Raw genomic sequence first — 26,814 nt, 5'->3', positions numbered from 1 at the left:
GTATTTAATAATGTTCATGGACTAAGTAAAATATTTTATCTACTATAAGATTCCCTTTCATTTTCACCACCTTACCACCTGGTAGATCTGCATCAGAAAAGACCAGTGCATTTCTTTCCAGTTTTAAATGCTTGTCATTCCTGTGGTGCCTCACTTCTGAGTCACAACTTTAATATAGTAACAAGCAATTGAAAAACCCCAGCATCTATTTGGCCCACACTATCAATTGAGTGTGATTCCATGGCTGTAATTAACTGTGCAGTGTTTGGAAGTGTGTTGTGTCCACTACCTGCCTCCCCTGTGCTGAATTTCTGCTTCTGTGTTGTTCTTACAAACCTACACAGCAGCAAGGCTCAGAACTGAGGTATTTCTTGATTGAATGTCAAGGAGGCCAGGAATTCTCCTGTGATGTGGTGGCATGTCTTCTGCTGTTCTTGTTGGAGACAACCCACAGTAGTAGATTAAGTTTTATGATCTTAACATTGAAAGCATCATTTTTTTCCAAAACAAATTGCCTGCCACCTTCTTTTGTAAAAAACTGATTCTCTCCCACCTGTACAATAGGTAGCTGTTAATTCACTTGCAGATTATGCTCTGCTTTTACATGATAGCAGGTTTTTTTTTCATAGATGTGATGGCCTAAAGATACTGCTCTACTTATGTCATGTTCGTCATCCACTTGTAACTGCTTTTGGTTAGTAATCTTTGGCTTAGGACCCTGGTTAGTGGACAGTACACCTTGCAGCCAACACCTATATGAACTGGTTATCTGTACAGGATATAGGTGACTGTATGGGCATAATTTCATTAATTCAATATTGTTCCCTTTAAACTGGCATATGAAGGGGAATTACCAGTGAGTCATGTGTTATTTGCAGATTATTACTATCCAGAACCTGGTGCCAAGTAAACCGATCTATTCTCTGTTATTACTGTGTTATTCGATGCATTGTGCAACAGATCAGTTCCTAACATAAATAGACAGAGTAGTTCATGGATAGGAATAAATCCTGTTACGTTCAAGTACTTACATGCTATATGCTAGGCCTGGCACAGTGAATCAGAAGTCTCGTGTAGTTTCTTTGGACTTTTCCTTTTCTGTTACTGGTACTTTGATGCAATTCTTTTCATTTGGCTGCTTCATTTTTGATGGTAACTTCAAAGAAATGACTTGAACAGAACATTTTCGACTTTTTCCTGAAACTCACCATGCTCACAGCGCGTCTCTTGTGTTTTTTGACAGTTGCATAAACTATTGGGACGACGTAATTTCCTCTTGGCTTTCCCAGCAAGATTCAGCAATTAAGGTACGTTTGGTTTTGTATTGGTAATGTTTCATTAGGTGTAGAAGACAGAATCACTCTGTGTTACTATGTAGAACATATTTCTATTTCTTGCAGCTCCTTGTGTTCAGACTGGAGGCATCCTGGGAACTTTGGTATAGTACAAAGTCCCTTCCCAGGCCAGCGTGTCCAGTTCAGTAAGGATTTTTGCAGTGCCTTGGACCTCTCCTAAGGCTCTGTCTGTGATTTGCACAGTGGTTTCTGCAAAACAACTTTCTTATCCAATTTGACACTACTCATAATCAAATCCCACTATTGGTTTCACCAGCCCTCCTTAGGCAGTGCTGGCAGAATCAGTCATTTAGAAGCAAATTCAGCTTTTGTACAGAAAAGTAGCCAGCAACTCATGCAGCCTTGCACTGATTGAGATTTTTGGCTTTGCATTAAGGACAGTGACATCGTTCCATGCAACCTTTTTTTCTACAGTCTCTGGAGGGTTTTCTCATTTCTACTGTCACTCTCTGGGTTGTATTTAAGCAGTACTGGGGGAACAAAGAACAGTCCTTGGGCACGGACCAGCCGTGTGATCACAGACGCAGAGTATCACCCCGTGCCTTTGGCTGCCCTTCAGCCTTGTATTTTTAGCTTGCAGTCTCCGTAGTGGAAGAATTGTCTCTTCTTACTATATTTGTAGCACAGTGGGTGGATTAGCAGTTCTGCCCGCTCCTGCTCTGGTCTGTAGTAAAAAGGAAATATTAAAAAAGTATTCCTTAATTGTGATTAAGGAATAATTGTATTTCCTAACACATACATGGCAAGGCATCCTCGTTCAAGGGAATTTGTTTGAACTGGCATCCGAGCTTGGATGTCTTTGTCACACAACAGGTGCTTCAAATCACTAAACTGCAGTCTGAGCTGGTATTTATTCCTCTTCAATGTCAGATGCTTTTCCTTGGTGTAGCAGAGCATACCACGCAACCTGCAAATTGTGCTGGCGAGCATATTTAATCATACATCAGCAGATTATCTATAATTAGCTCCATCACAGCTAGATCCGTGGAGATCTTCAGTGGGAGGATAATGTCTACTCCAGGGACTGAAGCAACCCTGCAGGGAAGATGGGAGCCCAGCTGCAAAGTACTGCTGGAGTAGATTTGAGTTGGTTAAAGCCTTTGATGATCAGTCTGACATTGCTTATAGTTTCATATTTGAAAGTCCAGGCTTTGACTTCCTTGAGGTGTTCCAGTGGGTAACTACAGATATCTCAGTGCTTCATGGCAGTCCTGTGCATCTAGATAAACTCTTCATTTATTTGCTTTATACCGTTCTGTCAAGGCTTCTCAGCTGGGATGGGGTTTACCCTGCCCATCACTAGGAGTCAGTGGTTTGTCTGTATTTGGACTGGTCACCTTAAACTGATTTTGTATTCAGTGCAGAGAAACAGGGTCCTGTGGAGCCTGTTACAAGCAATGCATCTGAGTATTTGAGGCATCTACTTTGTGATCAGATGAACTGTGCCCTAGAAATGAACGTTTCTTTCTAGAGATACAGATACAGATATCTAAGTGTAGCTGCATGAAACTCACCCAGTACGTTTGTCCTTCGGTCGAGTTCAGTTTTTCCTCAGCCTCTCAGTATTAGCAGGACTAAGAAGGACTTAGGACAGTTTTTCTAGGTTATAGGAGGCACAGAGAAAGCAGACAGAAAAGCAGGGTGTGGCAAATAATGTCTATAACTTGTTCAGACCTGTTAGGCCACTCCATTGTGTGTTATTAATGCTTTTCCCCCAAAAAACCTCCAAATTATCATCCCTTCTGAGTGTACTAGAGCAACACCTGCTACCTCGTAGACCCTGTAGGTCTAGCACATAGCCAGGGAGACAATCACAGCTTTCCTTGGGCTAAAGCTGGGGTTACAATGTTGTGGTCACAATATATGCAATGTTGTCCTGGATGGTTAACTCCTCTAGATTAAGAACCCACAATGGTTTGCTGCGTTGCTGTTTCAGGCTCTCCCACCTGATTAGCGCCAAATCTGTTTTCGCTCATCTGAATATATATACTAGTCGTATTATATCTTACCATATCAGCAACTGGATTTTCCTAGGTATTGGTATCTAATAATCATATTTCTTGTAGGGATATATTTAAGAAGATTAAAACCTGATTCTTCTGATTGAGAGTGAGCTGTGTCTGTGCCTTCTCCACCCCCTACAACTGACAAAGCTGCACCAGGATCACTTTTGTGACTTGAAAATCTGAAAGCTAGCTGCGTCCAGAAGTTTAGCAAAATTAATTCTGACCATGTGGTAGGAGTTTAAGTCACAAACCAGAAAGACCAGGTTAATGAATATTTTCTAGCATGCATATAGAAAGAACTAGAATATGAAAAATACTGCTATAAGATATTCAAGGAATTAGCAAAAGCAGTCACTGAATTTCTAGTTATCTGTGGTAGCTGTAGAAAATTAAGACACAACACATTTCAGCTTTCTCAGCATTATTCATCAGTAGATTTCCATCTCCACTAAACAGTGAATCTACTTTTTCCTTCCTCTTGCTCATGCAGATTTCTTTCTTATTGCCTTTTATGGTCCTTGCATCTTGAATCTTAATCTTTCCAACATGCATATCCAGTGGTTGAAATAAAAATGTTGGAAACCTGTTATAAAAATTTAGACATGCTGGTGTAAAGACGTGAGAACTCCTCATAGCCTTCATTGTGCCCTATTTTCTCTCTGTGGAAAGTACTGGTTTGAAGTATGGCAGCAGCTACCAGCTCATCCCAGTTGCTGTGGAGAGGTGTCTGCTGCAGTGTATTGCTGTTGAATGCTTGTAGATTTTTGTTACTCCCAGTGCTGTATAGCTGGAATGTATGTATCCATGTAAGCCTGCCATTAAGAGAACTGAAACCATACATACATAATGAGTTGGAAATTAATTTCCAGCCTTGCACCATGGCTCCTGTGAGTAATATGTATGTCACAGGCCCCTTCAGCATCACTGAGATTCCCCTTCTGAGAGGGGACTGTTCAGCTGAACAAATGTTTGAGGGTCAGGACTTGAATTTTTATTATCTATTAATGCGCTTCTGCTGCGAACTGCCCTGCATGGCCAAACTGACTGGAAATACTGTCATGCATATGTGCAACGCTATCTGTGTAAAGAGAACAAAGTTAGTCTGCTTTCACATATTTGTCCAAAGATTTCCAAGAGAGAAAAATGAAATGCTTGTCTATTCAGAAATATCACTGCAGAGACCAGGCAGTGTTGCAGCATTTCTGAGCTAGCATCTTCACTTTTCAGCAAGGGATTGGGTCAAAATTGCTTGTATTTTTGGATGAAATGGGAGCTGAACAACAACAAAAAAATCCTATAAAGACTAACTTTATATAATACTTGCCATCCATTTTTCCATGCAAAAATAGCCTACCAGCTCTAGTGCAAGACTTTATTGAAACCTGGTAAGAACATTTTGGAATTGGTTGGCTCTTACATCTGACTAAACCATATGAAGGTTAATGTATTAAATAAACTTTCAAACACAATTGGTTACAGCTGAAATAGCCAAGCTGTTTCACCATGAAGATATGAAAGGTGGAGCCCATAATTTCCCAGAATTTCAGGGTCATCTGGATAGGTGCACTGTGTGAAACTGGCTAGTGTTGTTGCCACCAATTCCAGTCCAACTCCTCTGATTTTTATGAAGCTCAAATTGTCACCACTAAAAATTGACATTATTAGTACATGCTGAAAACATCCTTCATTTCATTGCTGCAATGGTGCTGCTGCAGAAAGTGTGTTTGGCGTCTAGAATTCCATGACATTTTTTTCTTGTATGCTTTTCCTTTGGTACCTTTATTGGTCACGGCTTTTTGGTCATAAAGATTTACGTAAAGATCTATAACATATCCTTGTGACTTTAAAACCAAGAATAAAAAATAGAAGTTGGTTTATAAAACAAAATGGTTAAAAACCGTATTATATAATGAAATCTGAAGCAAATTACTGCTGACTAAGCTTACTGAGCATGAGCACATTGGCATCAGTGATATCGTAGAACAGTTTTGGTTGGAAGGGGCCTTTAAATGTCATCTGGTCCAACTCCCAAATGATGGGAGATACATTAATGCATTATGTTAGAAGGATGGTACTAGATGAAGAATAGATTAAACTGGAATATTAGGTGTTTCAAGGGAAAGATGTCAACCATTGCCAAGTGTTGTCCAAACCCATTATTAACTTTGAGCAATCCAGCCTTGCTATTTCTTTTGCCTATCAAGGCCCATGAAGACGTGGGGGGGTGTTAACCAAATGTCAGTGGATCAGATATATTTCTCTCTCTTGCAGGACTTAGCAGTCAGCAGTCTTAAGAGCTTCTCCAAATAACAATTAGCTAACTTTCCCAACTTCCTACCAGGCTGGTAAGTATTTTGCCATTTTTTACAGATAAGGTTAATTATAAACATGTTAATACTTTCTGACTGTATGGTATCATATAGGAATCATAAAGGATTGTATAAAGAGCATTATTCCTCTACCTGTGGCAAAGCAAGTGTATAGAGTTTATGGACTAAGGGGCATAAAATGGGTTACTCAGCCAACCAGCAATGGGTACCGCTGCAGGAGAAGCTATCAAGTGGCATCCAACCATCAGCCCGAACTTGCATCACTCACGGTAGACGTTAACATGCCTGCGTCCCATGGAGAAATCTCACTGCTGGCTTCAGTAGATAAACAAGATCATGTTCATATATTTATATTTTGGGCATAACTTCTTGATGCATGTAAACAGGTTTGTTTTGCTTCCAAATGAACTTCAGGTATAATGCTGCTTTAAAGTATGTTCTGATAGTCTAACTTTGAAAACCTAAAGGCATAAGTGAGCTATTGACATTTTCATCTAATAGAAATGAACTCAATATCATGACCATATGGGCAATGGGGCAAATATAGTCTTACTAGGCACTCTATGATTGAAATGATCAACTGAAATTTACAAGTCTTGACTTGAAATATATTTATCTTGACAGCCATAGCTGAAGAGCATTTGGTGTGCACCAAAAGAAGCTGCTATAAGTCAAACACCAGTTCGCTTCAGTCATTGGTTCATGTTCAATAAAACCTCCAAGATGGGGCTTCTTGACTATTTTAGCCTAAATGCTTGAGAAACACTTGGATACTTTGGGAATGGGGTTAGGTGTTGATTTCTATAGAAATCGTCGATAAACACCTTCTATTGATCAAGAGCTTGTGAAGCTCGTGCTATGATCTATTCTGCTTCAAATTTCTGACCTGGGATAACCCACGTAATTTCTCCACCTCATTTGAGTGTGGTAAGAATAGCTGTATGTTTCTGTATGTTCTGGCATCATAGTAATGGGAGCCATGTAAATGCTGTAGCAAGACAGATAAAATAGCAGGGGACAGAGATCTTCCCTGGTGCGTCTCCTGGGCCTCTCCCCTCTAAATATGAATCATGCTTCATCCGGGCAGATATTAGTTATGATTATTTATGTTCTTGTTCGTGACCACGCATTTGGCAGGATTGGCTAGACTTGGTAAGACACTGGTTATTTTGTCATTTGTTTTCTGCATAAAAGGAAAAGAAAATACAGTTAGAGGTGTCCATCCAGTGCTCAGGGTACTAGCAGGCAGAGGGAAGGGTGGGAAATCAATGGTTCTCAGGTGTCTTACAATGGACAAAGTGAACCAAATTATTTGGGGAATAGCAGCTTAATTTCTTTCAGACTCACTGCCTGCTTTACAGTTATCTTTTTTATGTGTTCCTTCATTATTATTTTTTAATTGAGGAAGAGAAATCCATGATTAAAAATAAGTCTGTGGAATGATGTTTTGTATTTATCTGTTAGTTAAAGCAATACAATTAGGATGTTGTAGATGACAGAAAATTCTGGAATAACAATTACAAAGAAGCATTTAAAAAACTAAGGTAAAAGTAATTCAGAAGATAGTAAACAAATGCTTCATCACATTTCCCAGATTCTTCTGCGATCATAGATCCTTACTTTGCATGCAGAGGCTTTAACCATGCATATAGACATAAAGTGGCAGTTTGCCAAAAGAAGGCAAGGAAAGAAAGTAGCCTGTATGACAGCTTCCAAACTGTAGGTGGTAGAAACCACTTTGGAAACCTGTTTCATTAAGAAAAAAATTACGTTCCTGACCAACATAATTATAGTGTTTTCAAGCGTGGCTGAACTGGATGTAACTTACAGCAAAACATCACATTGAGGAAAATAACCTTGTTCAAGAAAAATGTGCTTTGATGATGAATCTCATTGACACAGCTGTGCTCTAAAGGGCTTTGACAAATGGAATTCAGTTTTAGTTAGGGAATAAATACAAATATATTCTGGTGAATTGAATTGTCAGCATACAAGCAAATTGGTATATTTTTTTTTAACTGGGAATTTAAATGAGGGAAAAAAGCATGTTATGAGTATTTAAGTTATTTTCCTTTTTTTCACCCCCAGAAAAAACCCTAAGCCATAACCTGGATAATCATGTAAAGACTGTACTTTTTAAAGCAGTGATTTGACCTCATTCTCCATAAAGTCTGTTTTCCTCCCGGGGCTCTCCCTCCCCCATGTTTATGTTCTCATTTAATAACAGGAAACAATGCTATTCCTCACCAGCAGTAGGATATGACTCTTTGAGCACCACTCAACTTCTGTTTTGATGGCCCTGCCACTTTGTGCAGCTCCTGCCCCTCCCTTGGTTATTCCTCCCACCCTTCCGCTGCCTCTGTGGTTGGACCAGCGTGATGGTTTTGATGATAACTTATTTCTCAGGTGGATTGTTTCCCCCATCTATCTCACTGCACACCTCCCAGCTGAGGATTGTATTTTGTCACTAGTGAGTTTTAACCAAAAAAACCCAAAGGAATTGTGTATTTTCTTTTCTGTAGAGAGAGAAGGGGAAAAAGATGGAAAAGGTGAATCGGGAGGGGAGTAAGGTTTTCAGGTGATTCTTAAACCTGGTCTCTGGGCTTTGTTGGGCAGGCTTTTCGGTGACTGACTGAATGTATTTAAGTATTTCCAAGTGATTGTGCTGGTAAAGATGGAAGCCTAAAAAGAGGAAACTCAACAGGGGAAATAAAATGCCTCCTTAGTAGACTACCTAGTTAGAAGTAAAGTTGGATGGGTGAATTCTTACCAGGCTGTGAAAAAGAGTAAAACCCAACCTTTTCCCTTCTTTCAGCATTCCTATCCCCCTGAATCCAGCCCCGTTCTGTGTGCCCTAGTCATCCAGTGCTACCATTTTATTGCTGTTTGAATATATTTCATTCAAACACGTTACCTTTTAAACCATTTATGAACACCTCGGTCAAGGAAGCAGGCAATGCCACAGGTTAGAAACAAAACTCTAAGTCTCTTCTTACAGGCCTGATAGTGTTTAAAATATTTGAGTGTTTTCTAAATATGTGATCTAGTTGAACTGTGATAAGCTACACACCTCTCAAGAAGTACTTCTGACCACACTGTTATGTCTTCCCATGCAAGTGAGTATTTTATGATGACTGAGGAAAAAATACCTGTTTTGTTATACCAGTAGCAAGTTGGAGTCGTCCCAATTTCTATTGATGTAAAAGTGACCAGAATCTTTCCCATAAAATAGTTTGTATAGCACTTCAACTTCTGCAACATAAAGTATCTAAAAGTGGTCTTGGAATGCTCCTTTTGTAAAAATGAACAAAATTTATCGAGAAATTACATAAACTTTAAAAAAATATTGTGAAGGTAGTACAAAGATAATTTGATGTAATTTCTTAAATTTAGAATATATGCATCTACAGGCATGGATTACTGAATTTAGACATACCCTGTGACCTAAGTTAACACCTGACAGAAATGTATTGCCGGCATTATTATTAAGTTATAATTAAGGCCCATTAATAAACTTTGTGCACAGAGAAATGGAGTATTTCCTTCACCTGTACTAAACCTGAGAAAGCTGCAAGGCCCTGGCATCACGGAGAGATATCCAGACATCAACTGCCAAGTGTGTGAGCAGAGCGAAAAAGGGGATGGCAGGAGGAGAGGGGCCCAAGTAACCACAGTGCACAAAAGTATCTGTTTGCTAATGACCTGTTTGTTTTAGACCAAAAGTTTATTATTGCAGCCAGTAAAGATATGAGTTGAATTGCACACACATTTTGTGGCAATGCTGGTCAAAGTTTGTATTAACAGGTTCTGAAGGATAAAACTTTGACAATAAAAAGCTACTTTGTAGCGGAGCCTGTATTAAGGCTACCAGCAACTGATATACAGAGCATCCCCTGAAGTGCATTGAACGTGAAAAAAACATTTTCTGCAGGTAGAATTTGCTTTCTGGCACTGCTTTGATGATTGCTCAAGGTCCTGTCTGTGCCATGGATTTTCATCTGTCAGTGGTGTTTGCATTAAGTTGTGTAACTGCTTCTTAATGCCTGTTACGTAAGGATGCATAGATTGCAGCTCCATGAGGTATCCTGCACAAATCACAACTGATAATGTCAGCATGGTGGCAAAGGTTAGTCTCGGTTGAATTAATTTTAAATTAATTAAAATTCTGCCTGCATAAGTCAAATACTTGATTAATACAGAAGTGTACAATATAAGTTCAAACAGGGCTGAGAAAGCAGGTAGCTGTTGTTATATTGCAGTACGTAAGTTTTCTGATATTCATACCATTTACCAATGTGATGCAGCTTTCCTGGTCAGGGTGGGAGTTTTGCCATGCCATGATTTTACCCCAAGGATCTCAGGCCATATTAGCTAAAACTCAATAATATGTTGATAGACAAGACATCGGAAGTCAACATTCACAAGGTCGGGTGGTGGGGTTTTTTTAATGATTTTTATACTATATTTACTGTGTCAGCCCTTTTGCTTGTATTTAATCTAGTTTTAATTAGGCTAAGTCAGGATCTGTACTGAGGAAAGAGAATCTAAAGATGTCTTGGACATTGCACTAAATACAGTTTTGCCTGTAATGGAAAAAATTTAAAAGAATGGAGATGGGGAAAGGAATCTTAGTTTAGCAAAAATAAGTGTTTAAATCTGAATCAGAAGGATTATAGACAGAGTTGCAATTTGAAATGTGATCAGCTATAATAACATTTACTTCTTTTCCTTCTCTAATGTTAATTTAACACCTTTCTAAATGACTAATTTGAATTCCTGTAGCAAACCCCGCAAGTTAGGTTTAAGGCATTTTTTCACTGGAGTCCTCCATCAGCACATATTTTCTGGTGTGGTCCTCTGAAAATGCACACCTTGCTTTGTATGGAGCCTTTTTGAATTCTGACTATGAACTGGCCGCACAAATATGAGATGTGACACATCTATGGTCAGAAAACATCTTACAGGGATTTACCAGAGGAAGACATAGAGCAGGGAAGCAGAGAGAGTGGAACATCCTACTGACCACAGAGTTCCAAGACAGCACTAGGACTCTTTGATGGTGCACTGTTCTGCCTCCAGATTTTGCAAGTACAGAGATATGAATGACTTTTTCTCCAGATCTGCCTAGCTCAGGTTTTATGAGATTTAACAAGGCCTAGATCAGAAAATAAATAATGTTTCAAAATATATTGGCTCTCACTTTGTGGGCTGATCAGGAACAGATAGCATATCTATCTAGTGCTTGAAATATTAGTTAAAATATAGTAACTAAGACATTTTTAGCAACAAGCGTTCCTAGTGTAAACAGACTATGAAATTTTGTTCCATGTTTCATCATACTGGTGTTACTGATGGTACCTCCTGGCCCATATGTACTAATGATCTACCAGAGGAGCTGAAACTGGGCAAAGAATGGCCAAAAATGTCAGGATAATCCCATGATGTAGGTTGGACTTGAGGCTGATGTTTGCCCCATGATTCTCTTGCAAGGCTGTTCTAGAAGTTACTTCTTAACTGCATAGGAGCCTGCTCCAGTTTCCAGTCTGGCTGGTGCTTCCCAAGTGTTTCTTTTTATTCATTAACTTCATTAGCACATTCTAAACTTGTGTCATATAAGAAATATTAAATACTAACTATCCACAAAAGCATAGCTGGGAAATGTCACAGGTGAAAAAGCACAGAAAGTTCTTTTATGAAAAAAGCTGGTGGAGAAACACCACTTGGCTGAAGTGGCAGAGCTCAGCTGGATCTTGGGGACACTGCAGTAGCACAGATAGAAAATGAGATGAAAACTTCTTGCAAGGAAGACCCTGAAGCAGATACATGCCCAGTATATTCTGACCGCTAAAGCAGATTTCTGAATGCGCATTCAAAACGCGATGGCCTGCTCATTACTTTTTATATTTCATAAAATCAGGCTGCTGTAGTCAATCCATAACACTGAAAATTAAAAAGTTCCATCACGAATGCAGAAGTGGTATTTATAATTTACTATTTTTTCCAGCCCCTCAGAAAAAATAATTCAACCTGAATTCTATCAACTACTCTGACACCTTTAGTAAATCATGCTGATGGACAGGTGCTCAAATATGCCCAGTTGTTTATGCTGGATGGATTTTTTTTTTTTTTTGGTAACTTTGTGTCCCTGAAAGACAGGCGTTTCAAAGGCAAAAGCTGATACAACTTTCTCCTGTACCTCAGGTTAAGTTGATTAGGTCTTAACGAAAGGCATTGATCATTTCTCTTCCACAAAAGACCTGGCTCAAAATGCCTCTCTCCTGCAGCCTGGGGCACTGTGCTGCAAGGAATGTGTAGTCTAATCTCTTACTGCACCTAAAGATAGAACAAACAAGAACCCTCCAGAAACCACCGTTGCTTTACCCCTCCTAAGGAGAGAACGAAAGGGGAAAGTGCAATAAGAATAAAAAGGCATATCTGATCCTGCATTATCCTAAATCTGAAAGAGCTGTGGAGTGACTCAGCCCTAAGCCCACAAACAGCTTCATGAAACCAGCCTGGCATGCTATGAACCATGCAATTTTCCTGAAGCAATGGTTGGTCGTGTGTGAAATACCAAGTTAGTAATGTGCACTGTTTTTCATAAAGGGGAAAGGCCAGAGCTGCAGAAACAGCATCTCTTAGCCAGAGATCATATCCTTCTCAAGGCCTCTGCCTTTCTAGGTGAATATCCTGGAATAAGCAATTTAACAGTTCAGGGTGTACACATAAGGATTTCTGCTTTCATGAAGGTACAAGGTGCTTGGGAAAGTATTAGGTTATGCTTCTAACAGTGGGGAAAAAAAAAAACCAACCACAACCCACATACAAAACACCAAACCCTAAGTAGGATTTCATCACGTTGTGAGCTGGATATCTGTTATTTAGTAACTGAAAAGGTAAGCTTTTGCTGGGTCAGTTGGTATTGTTTCGGTCAAACTATCACCGGTAGTTTGTGAAATCCAGCACTGCAGTACAGTTGTTGGCTGGGTCTTAGGACTTAAACAAGGGTATTTTTCTGCATTTCCTGGATCCAGGATACACATAAGTGGGAGTGGGAAAAAATGCTTTTGTTTGGGAAACACACTGTGGGAAAATTGCCTAACATGATTTGAATGTCAGAATTGGAATGTAACAACTGGTGTAGCCAGATCAGAGCAAAGCGACAGCCAAAGGCAGAAAATTGCTTTTTTTCAGGTTTCTCAGTGAATTTTACAATCCTGAAGTAAAATTTGTAGTTTACTTTTTGTTGATTGTGTTCATAGATAAAATTTCAGTTACATAAAGTTAATCATGTGTATCTATGATAAACTAAAGCCTTAAGACCTCGTATTTTTTAGTGAGACTGACTTTAAAAAAAAAAGAAAAATATCTGGACGTCTGTGGGAAGTTTTCCTTCCTGTTTGCTTTTTGCAAAACCCGAACCGGTGAATCCATTTTGTGTCCCTGAGTAAACTGAGGGGTGGGGGGGTGTTGCCCTTGGGAGAGATGGCTCGTGCCCTGTTCATCTGCAGAAGAGATAATTGAATAAGAGATTAGAAAATACAGGGGTTGTAAAGCTGCCTTTGGAATATATGGCAGCCTGCATCAGGTCAGAACAGATGCCCTGGCTCTCTCCTAACCCCTCCAAGGTGTTTGTAAAATATATCCCCAAAATTTGAGAAAATTTTTCAACCAACAGGTCTTATGTTTTCCATGCCAAAGGCATTAAGACTCTTTTGGTGGCCCACACAGCAGGGTCTTGATTAACAGGGTCTTGATTAAGGTCCCAAATACTCAAAAATAAGGGGAGAGGTGGGCTATCATGTGATTTAACACCTGGGTCATATAATCTGTTGCAAAGACTCTTGTGCACTGGCAGTTGAAAGAGCTGTCTGTGATCCCAGCTTCCAATACCTACAGTGCTTTAAATTGTAAGATATGACAAGTCCTTCTAAAGCCAACAACTGCACAACAGAGCAGTGAAAACTGCCTCCTTTTGAGATACTGATTTAAAGGCTTGCCTAGCACCTCGTAATAATTAGGGGTTGTGTTATTCTAGAACAATTTGCAATCCCTCAAGGATGAGTCACAGCAAATTTGATAAGATCACGATTTTGTGATTTTTTTTTAATGAGATGCTGCTTTTTTCAAAATGGCCCATACAGGCCTAGGATCTGATTTCTTTATTTCTGTTCCTTGGTTCTTTGTTTGAAGGGACAGAAAGCAGCTCTGCATTCCTGGAGAGAGAACTCTTCTGTCTGTTTTCTGCGGGAAAGTTGGCCACAAGCAGAAGTGCATTGGGCTTGGCATGAAATGCAGTCATTAGTGAAACTTGACATATCTGCAAACAGAAAACTAGATTTATCCTTGCTATAACCAGAGTCCCCCACATACAGTGATTTTTAATGATTTACAAATGGATAATATCTTTGAGGCATCTAACAGTATTTAGGGCCTTTATACAGTAAATCAGTTGTTTCATCTGTGTTATTTTTCAGATAAAATCAACTCTTGGATAAAATGTCAGCTTTGCAGATACCCTCAACAAACAAAAGCAGAAAACTGAAATAAACCCTCTTACAAAATAACACAGCAGGCATGGGGAGGCTTGCATTGTTATAGCAGATGATTGCTTAAGGTCTAAGTATGGGAGAATCTTGTTCCAAATTCTATCATTCAGTATTCCTCAATTAAAAATGCTGGCAAATTCCTTTGGATAGTTAAGGTTTTTTGATTTGTGATAGATAAATGGTGCAAAGTTTGTAAGTGTAAACATTAGTTATACTGGTTTTAACCCAGTAGTGCTTTCTGTTAGAACAAAAGCCTTTTTTATACTAACTTGAGTAACAAGTTCAAGAGAAAAGCTAGGAGCAGTTTGGGCTAAAATACTCTTATCTTTTCAAAATTGCAGTAATAGATATTTGAATGAGAAGAAATTGCAGAAAAACGATGTGCTTTATATTGCATAAGAGAGAGTCACTGTACTTTTAATGGATTTTGCATTTGTTCTCAAGACAAGGGAGGTGAAATAGAAGAGATCATTTGTCTTGAAAGGAGATCTAAAATATACCCAAATCATTTCTACATACAGTCTTATCAGTCCATTTCATGGCCGCTTGCCACTCTCAGAAGCTCTTAATATATTGTACACCAAAGGCAAAACTGCTGACATGGAGTTCTGCAACTGCCAAATTGCATGTTCATAATTGTTCCTAGTCATGTGAGGTCGCGTTTGGTCAGTGCAAACAAAAAACCTTTGTCTGGATCTTTACTCCCTCTTCAAGCAGTTTTTGGTTTCCTAGCTTTTGTAGCACTCCCCGGGTTGAAAGTTTCTTTCTTAAGAGGATGCTGTGTAGTCTTTTGTAAACATGTCTCCATTACTAAAAGTGACATCATGGGAATTGCTGGTAAGGAGCTGGGAGCAAGACCTGGGGTAGAGGCGATGTACAAAGAAGTTCCCCTTATCCCTTCCCCCTTCCCACAGCATTGCTGAGCAAACAGGTACTTTGTTGAACTCTGTTGGAAGCTTTATGAGGAATTTAAACATAGGAAGGACAAATCGGTTTTGTTTTTTTTTTAAATAGAGTCCTGCCACTTTCTCATCTGCAGGCTGCTATGCACGATATGGTCAGCAGCTTATTCACACAAAGCCAGGGTTCTGCTGATTTGCCATCATATGTAAATTGCCTCCCTGGACTCATTGGCACGGTAAACACCTCAGTTTAAAGAAGTTTAAAAAGATGGATTGCAAAACTTAGGCATGCTCCTGCTCCTACTGAGATCAGTGGCAAACCTCCCATTGACTTCAATGGAAGCAGGATAGAGCCTCTCTTTTCTGGAAGCGAGAGCCAGCAGTATGTGAGCTTTTTGGAGCACATGCAGCTCTGAAAGTCTGTTCCTTTTGGGCATTCCAAAATTTTTCCTATTTGCTTGATTCCATGGCAACACAACATCACCACCAAGCTCTCAATACTGAAATGAGATTTTACTACTAAGCCTGAAGATTTATACAAGTGTATCCTGTGAAAAGATCTTGCTGAGCTACAATTGCCATTGGACTAATTCTGCATCCTTTTCAAATGAGTGACAAAATTAACTCTGGATTTATTTTACAATAAGCCAATAATTTTATAAGGTTAGAAAACCAGGAAAACTGCTCTACAAATACCAGAAATAACTTTCTATTATTATTATTATTATTACACAGAATTGCTATATTTGAGTAAAACACTGTATCTATTCACTATTCTTTTCAAAACAGCCTAGAGAATAGCGTAAGCAGTTTTCTCGTAAATGATAATAAAATCGGACTCTAGAGACTGCATAAAATTATGATAAAGCCATTGAGGCTTTTCTTCTAATTTTTCTATTACTTATATCACAGAAATAACTGTTTTGCAACCTGAAAAATATACCAGTGCAAAAGCATGCAAGGAAAAAGCATGCTAAAAGATCCGTATTAGATTCTGAATGTACTATATAGTTCATCTTTTACAGAGGGAAGCAAACAGGCAAGCTTGCTTTACACTCAGTGGCTGAGAGTTTGCCCCGAGTTACATTATAGTGTGCCGAAACTGAGTGCGCTGCTTGATCATCTCCTGTTTTTATGCATGGACGGGGAAAAAAAATCAAAGTGATTCCATATCTGGAGAAGATAAAGTTGTGTGTAAGCAATATTTATGGTCCTTTATAACACAGAGTGCCTACTAAGAAGTACCCAAGTAACAATCAAAGTGCAGTTTAATTATGAGAAATTAAATTCTGAGACAACACTAATAAGAATTATACGTGTCTTACATTTCATGCATTTTCTTAGACTCTAGAGGTAACCATTCATTCGACCTCTGTTATATTCAGTTTTCATGTAATCCAGTTATTGAATCTCCTCCAATGTGATTTTGGGGATAATTCTGCCACCTAGGACAAACTCCGTGGAGTTCTGAGTGTGGGATGTGGTCCCGCTGACTAGCTGTGCCCCAGGATCAGAGGCAGACATCTCCTTCTCCGGCCTCCACAACTCCACCAAGTCAATGAGATGCTCATTATACAAGCGGAGCTGAGATGAGGATGTAACAACTGAGATCACACAAATCTGACAGTAGCACTGTGACTCTGAAAACCTTCTGTATTTTTTTTCCATATAGACTGCCTCTTGGGCTAGGCTCTGATGAGCAAAGCAGTTACAAATCCACTTAGCTGCAGTAGACCCAGATGAAAACAGAATCCATCCCCTCGTTTCCAGCTGACCTTCAGCAAGCAAGAAAAAATTGATATCAAGTCTAAAGCGTTGTTACAAAGCTAGACAGTTATGGGCTTGTATTTCAAAAGTGACCAAAGATTCTGGCTATGTTGCTTTTCAAGACCGAAACTTGAAAGTGGGTGTTTGGCACTATTTCAAGCAACTGACACACAGAGCTGCTAATCAAATTTGAAATTCTTGGCCCAGATTATGAGAAAACGGGGAGAAACTTTAGAATATGAATGCGCTCTAAGAAATAGAATTAGAGATTGTCCTTTATAAAAATGTGATGCTTTGCTATACACAAATGTTGCATTGTATATTATGCAGAAATACAAACTTTTAATGTCGTGCATTTCACTGGGCTGCATCTTGTAGTAATTTTTTTATTTGAAAAGTCGACGTCTTATATTCCAGTCTACTTTGCCACAAAAGAAGAGTATCTTTTCTTGCAAAGGGGGGAAATTCAAACTCTCATCTGACCGGTAAATTGCAGAATGCTCTCTGTAAAGTATCAGCTGTAATGCCCCAGTGATACTGCCTGGGACGTGCTCAGTTGTGGGAAGTAGGGAACTCACAGACGCTTGTAGCAGTTAGGGTTCTGTCTATCACATCTTACGTGTGAAAGGCATTTGTAATTCTTAGTTAATTCTCATTTGTAGTAAATCCAAAATTACATCTAGAAGCGAGATCTCTAGAAGGACAATACCTCCTTGGGTCACTTAAATTTATAAGCAGAGTATTTGCATTAGTGTGAAACGATGTCTTGTATTTTGTCACTTCATTCCTGTGCTGTGCTGTTTTGAGTAACGCTGACCACTCGGACATGCAATGAAGCGCAGGCGCCAGCCTTTCTTTCCACAGGCCTGCAACTCGCCTTAAGCCACAGAAAAACGATCTTTAAATAGCCCAGGCCAAGAGATACCCTCAGCCCGTGTTTGGTGAGGTGCAGCAATCTCAATCAACATTTGCTTTTGCGCTCAGCGCAGGGCAGCTGGCACTGCGGCAAGGCCGGGGGCAGATCGATACCTGTCCCCAGCCCTGCGCAGCTGCTCTGAGGGCACCGCGGCGCGGCCCCGCCGCAGCCCCCGCGGGCGCGGTTCGGCGTGACTCTCGCCGCCGTTTTCTGCCGGGCAGCTCTGACCCGAGCGCGGCGGAACTGCGGCCCGCGGGGGGGCAGCCGGCCGGTGCCCCAGCCTCTGCGGTGGCCGCGCCGGGCGCCGCGGCCCAGAGCGGGGGGGGGGGGCGGGCCGGGCAGCGGGTGCGCGGGGTGCGGAGGCGCCGCCGGGGAGCGGGTGGCGGGCCCGGGGGCGGGCGTTGGGCCCGGGGCCGGGCGGAGGCGGGCGACGGGCGGCGGGGCCGGGCGGCGGGCCCGCACCATGGCGACGGGCGCTCAGGAAGTCGCGTCAGGCGCGGCGCCGCTGCGCGGCCCGGCGGGCAGGGGGCAGCGGCGGCGCCGGCGGTGCGGGCCGGGGCCGGGGCCGGGGCGGGGGCCGGGGCCGGGCCGGCGGGGCGGGGCGGGGCGGGGCGCGCGGCTGCCGCGTGGCCGGAGGGGCGGGCCCCGGCAGTGGCCGGCGGTGCGCGCGGAGCCGGCGGTGGCGCGGGGCAGCGGTCGGCCCGGGGTGCGTGTGGCGGTGCCCGCGGGCGGAGCGGGGCGGCGCTGCCGGTCGCTGCGGCTGCCGCGGAGCCGGGGGCGGGGAGGGGGCTCGGCCGGCCTCGCGGGGGCTCCGGGGCCGGTGGCTGCCCGTCCCTGGCGGCGGTCGGGGGCGGCCCCTTGGCAGCGGGCGCCGGCGGTGCCCGGGGGCGCTGCGCGGCCAGCACGGCGCTCGCCGGCCAGGGGCTGTCCGCCGCAGGTCCGTGAGCGTGCGAGGGGCGCCGCGGCCCCGGAGATGCCGTGCTGCAGCGCGGTAGCTGCCTGAGCGCCGCGGCGGCACCGGCGGGGCGGGCGTTGTCGGAGGTACGTACGAGGCGGCTGTTACTCCCAGAGGCTTTTAATTATGGGGGGGTTATTAATTTGTTTTTTAATTCATCCCGTACGTCTGCCGGTGCAGCCAAGGTCACCTTGAGCGCCAGGAGAACGCGCGTTGCTCTCACCGTTTAGGTGTTCGTCAGCCTTTTTGTTGTGTGTATGGGGTGGGTTAGGTATTAATTTGCCTGGGCACTAATTAATTAAAAAAAAAAAAAAAAAGAAGAAGAAGAAGAAAAAGGCGAATGGAGTGCTAAAGCCAGAGGAGGCGAGGCCAGCCCGCGCACCGGGCTGTGCGGTCGGTGTACGGGTGGCAGCGCGGCCCCGGCCCTGGGAGCTGCGGCGGGCACGGCGGGGGGGGGGCTGCGCCCGCCCGGGGGGCTGCAGGTCTGGCCTTGGGGGGGGGAGGGGGTCAGCGGCGGCCGTGCGGGGCGGCCCGTAGCCCGGCCGCGTGCAAGTTCGTTCGCCGTGAGAGCTGGGAGAGGCGGTGGTGACCGTTCCATGGGTGAAGATGCTGGATCGCTGCTCCCGTGGCTCTGTCACAGAGCACGCTCAATCCGTAGCCCCCCCACCCCCCATACACCCTACAATGCTAAGTTGTTCTGATGCGTTTGGCCTACTTGCTTTTTTCTTTGGCCAGGGGAGAATGATTTACTGCACTTACTATATGAACTGTAAAACTTCCATTTGAAAATAATAGCTCAAGTTTAGACTTCTCTCCTGCTTTTTAAGCCCGTAGTGTCATTGATGTCAACAGCGGGTTCGGATTTAGGGGTGCGCTTTTGTATAGCGCACGTCTTGCTCTGGGGGGTTTGCAAACCCATCTGACTGCAGCTAGACCAGACACGGGAAATATACAGTGAGGCAGGGCTGGCACAGAACATTAATGACATTTTTTATAGATAACAGGTGTCCTTGAGAAGCAGATGATGAAAGACTGAGGTCATGGAGTGCAAGGGAATAGTAAACTTTTGAAAGTGGCTGAATGGTTTAAACTGCAGTGAAGAGGCGTAAAGGGACTATACTGACCTGTAATGGGAAGAAGAGCAGGGAGAGGTGGACATGCAGGTAGCCAACTGGTGTGCCCTGCTTATGGAAGTTGAATGCACTGGTTTTATTATCATATTAAAATCATGCTGATTTCTGACTGCAATGAAACAGCTTCAGAACCTAACTTGTACTGAAGAGTGTACAAATACCAGTTTGCTAATTTGTTGCTAGATACCCATCACTGAAGTCATGTGTCTGTAGGTGTGTTCCTGTGTGTGTGTGTATATATGTATGTACATCTGTATGTTATTATTTTGCAGCTTCTGATCTTCAGTTCAACTCTTGTGTCATGGATGAAACTGCTTTGTCCCTTGGAACAATAGATGTTTCCTATTTGTCCACCTCAGCAGAGTGCAGCATCAGTAGATGTAAGCATTCCAGTGAAGAATGGGTAAGTAAAAGTTGTGAATTCTACTAGCCATATTTATCTTACTTTTTCTTCAAGATAAAGGTGGACTTTCTGTTTTTATTATTATTGTGATGCTTTATCTCCGTTCTTTATGTCTCTCATGCATAATACAGTTTGGGTTTAATTCAACTTGAAAAGTAAGGAGGAGCCAAGAGTTCAGTGCTGTGCCAAAGACTGATGCTGCTAGAAAAGAAAAACCCTGTCAAACCCAGTTGATAGTCTTACTGTCTTCTGGTGTGATGTTACTAATTATTTTAGATACCAGTAAATGTGCAGAATCCCATTCTGGACTAGGCTGGGGTCAAACAGAAAGTCAAACAGTAAGCTTATAGCAGTTCTGAAGGATGTAGTTTGAAATGCATGAGTGAAAAGGAGCGTGAAGCTAGAGGTATGTAGGTCATGTAGCCATTGTAGCTGGAGCTTTTCATGCAATACAGGAGGCAGAGAAAACTTGGTGGATATAAATAAGGAGTCTATTAAAAGTCTGTGTCCTCTGTTGAGTGACTCTTGGGATTTGGAGGAGTCAAAGGGGGCAGTGAGCAGAGGGGGCTGGCTGGAGCAAAAAGCCACATGGGGACGGGGCTGGTACTGGTTGGTTTAGAAGCATAGATCAGGAAGAATTAGACACAGCTCTGGAGAGGAGGAGTTTGAACTCGATACAGAGGAAGAGTTGGAGACATGGTCAGAGTTGAGGGAAAGGACAGATGTCCTGGCAGCTGGGTTTTCTATCTAGCTAGATGTAAGTTGCATTGGACAGCAAGCTGCGGTAACCGACCGATCTGTGAGAGGGTGGGATAAAGGCAGGCAAGATGAAAGAGATAGGAAAGAGTTTTTGTAAGAAAGTGGTATCCAGTTCAGTCAGGGCTTGGAGGCAAGCAGAAGGAAGATGGTATTGTTACAAAGCTGGTTCATTTTGGAGTTAGCATTACAGAAGGTGACAGAGAAGGGATTGGGCCAGACTTAGCATCTGGATGCTTGTTTATTTCAGGTGAAAGGCTTAATCTTGGAATAATTGTCATTTCACACTCTTGCCAAATGTGATACCTGCACATTTTAGGTTTTAGGCGTCTTCAGTGTTGCTTTTGCCTTTCTGGTTGTTTCTCACTGCACTGGCTTTCTAGCTGAGTATGTGGCAATCTGTATTCGTGTTTTCCAACCCTTCTACCCTGCTTCTCTTCCACTTAAATGTGCTATTTTAAACAACATTTTAGTTTGGGCTTTTTTTTTTTTTGTCTCTATAGCTTCCCTCATTAAAAACTTGGAATATAAACTCAGAAAATGGCAATCCAATGCTCATTCTCAGGCAAGCAATAATTCAGTAGACTTTAATGGGCACAATCAATGTCTTTACAAAAATTGTAGTTAAGTATATTTTCATTATGCCCTAACGCAGAGAATGTGTTTTGTGAATGCAGTTGCTTTGGATATTTTGGTTCTGTAATCTTCAGAAACACAGTGTAACATTGGAGAACGCACAGCTGTTCCTTTTTCATATCACTTTGTGTAAAAGTGCCGAGAAAGAGGCTACAGAGTTAATAGTTTGTGTACATTCAGTTGTCTTGCAATTTTACAGGGTAATATCCAGTTAAAGCTTAAAACCCATTGCTCATATTACAAGCACCCTTACATTGAGAGTGTAATTTACTGTTAATTTCTTTCACTTTTCTCAGCTGACAGCTTTCTTGCTGTTTCTTATTAGATTTATTATTTATTTTAAAATTTTGCGTGTCAGTAAAAGCTACAGTGCTTAAGATACGTAAGTATAACACTGTGGTTTTGCTTTTATTTTTAAAAATCACATCATCTGGAAATAATTATTTTAGAAAAAATCTTGGCAAAATTTGTGTTAGTTTTTTGTAATTGTGCTTTGCTTTTTTGTTTGTTTGGTTTTTGTGTTGGTGGTTTTTCCCCTCTGTGAAAACTTTATTTCTGGATATTTACATAGTGCTTTTTATTCTGCAGGGAGAGTGTAATTCTAGGCCCACTCTCTTCCGATCTGCCACTTTAAAATGGAAGGAGACCCTGTTGAGCAGAAAAAGGCCATTTGTGGGACGATGTTGCTACGTATGCACTCCCCAGAGCCGGGTAAGAAGATTATGGACTGGATTATGTTAGACAGTAACGCATAGTTGCAGCATAATGAAATATCAGTAGTTTTCCTGCCTTCAGAATTAAGGCCATAATGTTCTTACTTCATAAAGGAATATAGTTTTTCACCTTTGTTTTTGGTTGTATTTGTCATGGAATTAGTGGATGACACAGACTTACTGTGATGCTTTGTCTCTCACTTTTCAGTGTGAACTTAAACGACATTCCAGCTCTTCAGAATTAGCATTAGGAAGTTGTTTGGAAAAAATTATCTGCTCTGCTAAATTAATAATAGGAATTTGGTGCATATGAAAGTGTTAAGGCTTACTTTTAGGACGCTTAGTTCTCCATCCACAGAATAAATACAGTTTTGAGGGTAAGCAATACATGTCCTCTCAAACTTGAAGAGATCAATCCTGTGATGGAGAAGACAGGTTGGTTTTCTACACTTGGCTGATTCCTGGCTTCTCTGCCCAGCCTGGAAACAAGGAGTGCCAGTTACGATGGTGAGGATATTTGTCTGCTGGGAACAGTGTCAAGATGGTGGCTCTAGAGAGGTTGCACAAGCTGATTTAAAATGTGAACTTTATTGAACTGCATTGGGCAGGCTTTCCAGAAGCTGAAGATGCAAAATGCTGATAAATGCCATAATATAGTTCGCAATCAGCTTATCGTGTAATTTGACTATGTGTACAGCCTGGACTTTAAATTGTGCTCAGTTACACCGGCACTGAGCTCCACAGTTGGCTGGACTAGAGCGAAAATTTGCCTATTCCTTTGACCAGGGAAAATGTATTATTTCACTCTATTCCTATAACAGAATAGAAAATTGCCGCAATGACATACAAATGTAGGATAGAAATCCAAATGTTTGTGAAGGCTACGTATGATGTGGGCAGCAAGACAAGCAATTACATAAACTGAGCCAACATTTAACAGACACTTAAGTGTTTTGACTTGTAAAAAGGTGTGTGGGAATCCTCAGCTTAGGGCTTTATACATTTAGTAATCAGTCTGTTAGCTCTCAAGCTGGGAAATGTGCTGTAAAAATAAAAATCTTGCTCTGTATTTTGTTCATTTAATAAGAAACAAGTGAACTATCCTAAGATCCCACTTAAGAGAGGGGTGTGACCGGATTAAGCCCTTTATTGCCTTCTGCCACAGGGATTGAACACCATCTTTGCAGCAGACAATAACAAACCAGTTCCTCTCATTAGATTCCAGATATTTCACTTTTTTTGAGCTGCTTGTTTCGTTAATTCCCTTAAGGAAAAGGGATGGATGAGTGAGATGTTTCCTTAAATGCATTGGCCAAACTAACAGTTTCCTGATGCTGGGAGTGGGAAGTCTTACTTCTCCCTCTTACTTTCCTTCCTGCTTTCCTGGGGGCTGATCAAATTCACTAACCAAGCAGAAAACTACCTGCTTTATTTATTCATTTAGTCTGGCTGTCTTAGTTTTCAGCCTTGCCTGAATGAGGTTGGCTTGTTGAGGGGTGGGATGAGTGCTAGAGGTGGTACAAGCTAAGAGGTGAAGGGTAGTTTTCAGTGGGAAAGCGCAGGATGTCGTGGTGGGAGCTGGGCTTCTTCCTCATGGCAGCAGGGAATGCTGTTATCGTCTCGCTTGGTCTCACAGAACCAGATCCTCTGCCTGACACAGGGTCAGGGAAGAGTTAAGTAAGAAAAAGCTAAAGTATGACATGCAGCTGTAGGATGAATTTCACAGAGCGAGGTTATAACCACTGGAGTGGACTTGGGCATTCAGTGGTACTTAACTTTGTTGCTGATTTTTGGGGAGACGAAGCACAAGTAATTTCACTTCTCTTTGCCAGAACATTTCATCGGCTTTAAGGCATACAAAAAATTACTAGTGAACAGTCAAAGAAACTAGTATTACCTTGAAGTTTCCTCTTAAGAGCCTAGAGCAACAATTTGTTGATTGTATGTACAACACAGTTATGCTTTAACATGGGGCAAAAGACTGTGCTCCCATTGTAGCACGTGACTTCTACCTGATTTGCAAATTACATAGGACATTTGTATATTTAAATTTCTGGCAAATAATGTTTCCTAAATAAAATACAAACAAATGAGAGTCTTACCTGACTCCCATTGCAAAATTGGTAGTTGAGGCTGTTCTGCAGCTGTGCTGTTGCTAGTAACCATCTTTCTCCTTCACTGTCCTGTTTTTGTCTTCCTTGACATGCACAGTCCCAGTGGTTTTAGCTGCAATTCACTGTTGGCATGTTATCAGTTTTATAATTAAATATTACTTGGGCAGAAAGAAACCAGCCTCTCGGTCAAGGTACTCCACTGGTATATGGAAGATTAAAGTTTAGGTCTTCCTGCAAAGGAATATTTGCTTATCCAAGTGGAACTGCACCCAAACTCATCCCAGAACAGTTAATAGCCTGGCACACAGAGTCTGTACCAGGAACGTAGAAGGCTGGATTGAGTTTGTTGTTCAGGCAGTGGAGGAATGTGGAGGTTTGCCACCTAACCATGGATGGATATCCTGACCCTTGGGCTGCCGTTAGGTGATGCGTGATCTGCTGGCAGACCGCGTGTCACAGGCAGAGTGTCAAAAGGCTCGTGATTACACGAATGCCAAATGTAGCTTAATAAAGTTCTGTCTCAGAGATGAGTTCTGTATTTTGACAAGTCCTGGTTTATATTACATCAGAATATGATAAAATATCCTGAATTGAAGAATACAACTGTTTTTGTATGCGGTAAAGCCTACAGAGTAGTTTGAAAGTATTGGAGTTGGGAATAGCGACTTTCTGAATTTTATTTTCATTTCAGAACAGTTTATGTGCTTTATAAGCAGTTCAGCACTTTCAGCACTTTTCTGCTTTGGGTTTTGTTTGTAATAGAGGTGAAAAACATTGCATTATTTTAAATGTTACGATGAATGTACAGGCACAGCTATTCTTACGTAATGAAATAGTCCACCAATCTTTTTTTTACTTTGTTTTACAGGATAACTTCTTCAATGCTAGTATTCCATCTTTGGGTCTACGTAATGTCATATATATCAATGAGACACATACAAGGTAATGTAGCAAGTCTTTCTTTTGCTTTTAAAATTTCATGTGTTCTGATCATATGGCAGGGAAATCTCCATGATAGTCCGGACTGAGTGAATGTATGTCGCTGTCCTAAAATGCAGGAATTGGTGCTGAACTCAGGAAAGTAATGTACTTGTTAAATCTGGCTGCATGTGTCTGGGAGCTGGGCAAAGTCCTTTGGGTTTATAGGCAAGGAGTGTAAGGGTCAAACCTGTGTCACAAAAAGCAGAGCATGTTTATATCCTTTCTCCTTTAGTGCAAATGGCAGCATCCACAGCATAATGCTGAGAGGAGCCGTTTTATTCCCATGCTTAAGAATGACTTCAGGCTGCATTTTAATTTACAAAGCAGATCTGGCTCACAATTTAGGCATTGACTATTATCATTAATGACAATTAGACCTGAACATGTCTTGCGAGACTGTCTCTGCCTCAGTGGCAGAGTGCAGCTCCTGTAGAATGGTGTATGTGACCTAAAACCCATGATAGATCTTTGCTCTACTGGAAATAAAACTTATGTTCTGGGATGAAGATAAAGTATACAAAAATCTTTATTCTGTTCTTTGAAAAGTTAATAAGGCTTGCTGAAGTTTTTACAGTAATCATTAGCATAAGCAGGTCCTGCAGCGTTTGTCATAGAGTCAGAGCAAACAAAGAGAGGCCAGCAGCCTGAAAGAAATGAGCCGAAGTGTCTCAGTGGAAGAAAGGCAGCATTGTGCTGTGCTCGAGAGGGAGGAAGCTAATGTTAGAGGCTGTTCTTTCTTCAATTTGAATTAATTATGTTTTTTTTAAGAGTTGAGCTTGTAGTTTAGAGTACAGAGAAATAACAGAAATAGCATTCAACTTTTTTTTTTTAGTTTCAAAACTCTGTTTGAATGGTTTTGAACAGTCAGACTTCCTTAAATCAAAAATACAAGGGCATCAAAACGCAGGTTAATGAATTATTCTGCAATAAAATGCCTTTAGCTCAGAATGTCATTATAGTCTGGAAACTGACAAATATTAATGAAGTTATGAGGTTCCGTGGGGTTATATAGTCACAGTTTCTTGGCCTTAGAAAGCAAGAGGCATTCTCTTTAACTGCAAGCGTATCGTGCCAGTACTGAGATGTTACCACAGCCTTTTTCCGAGGTGTGAACATGTCAGTTTTACATTATATCTTCGCTGGGTCTATTTTGCGTGGGTTTTGTCTTCTACCATTGCTACATGATTAGAAAACATTTTTTCTAATTATGCTACATCATATCTAAGCTGTAAAATGAATGTATAAGCCTTTATACTTTGATATATCCCTGCAATAACTGTATGCTGCTGTGATGATGT

General features: G+C 41.5%; 1 protein-coding gene across 3 annotated transcripts in view; it reads left to right on the top strand.

Moving 5' to 3' along the window:
- The first annotated feature begins 5,683 nt into the window (after positions 1 to 5,683).
- The window catches only part of GPAM (glycerol-3-phosphate acyltransferase, mitochondrial), a 45,480-nt gene continuing 24,349 nt past the window's right edge, over positions 5,684 to 26,814 (top strand). The window contains exons 1-4 of one of the 3 annotated variants that reach the window (XM_055793903.1): positions 5,684 to 5,706; positions 20,186 to 20,316; positions 22,297 to 22,419; positions 25,404 to 25,477. In XM_055793903.1, coding sequence (XP_055649878.1) covers positions 20,215 to 20,316; positions 22,297 to 22,419; positions 25,404 to 25,477 — 299 coding nt within the window. In that variant the 5' untranslated portion in view covers positions 5,684 to 5,706; positions 20,186 to 20,214. Of the gene's footprint in view, positions 5,707 to 18,647; positions 18,867 to 20,185; positions 20,317 to 22,296; positions 22,420 to 25,403; positions 25,478 to 26,814 lie in introns of those variants that run through there. The other 2 variants (XM_005239245.4, XM_027789259.2) reach the window with 2 other exon arrangements.

Source organism: Falco peregrinus, chromosome 1 (assembly GCF_023634155.1).
Source record: "Falco peregrinus isolate bFalPer1 chromosome 1, bFalPer1.pri, whole genome shotgun sequence".
NCBI classification, from domain to species: domain Eukaryota; kingdom Metazoa; phylum Chordata; class Aves; order Falconiformes; family Falconidae; genus Falco; species Falco peregrinus.
Note: the sequence above shows the minus strand (reverse complement) of the source record. Positions and strands in the feature narration are given on the sequence as shown.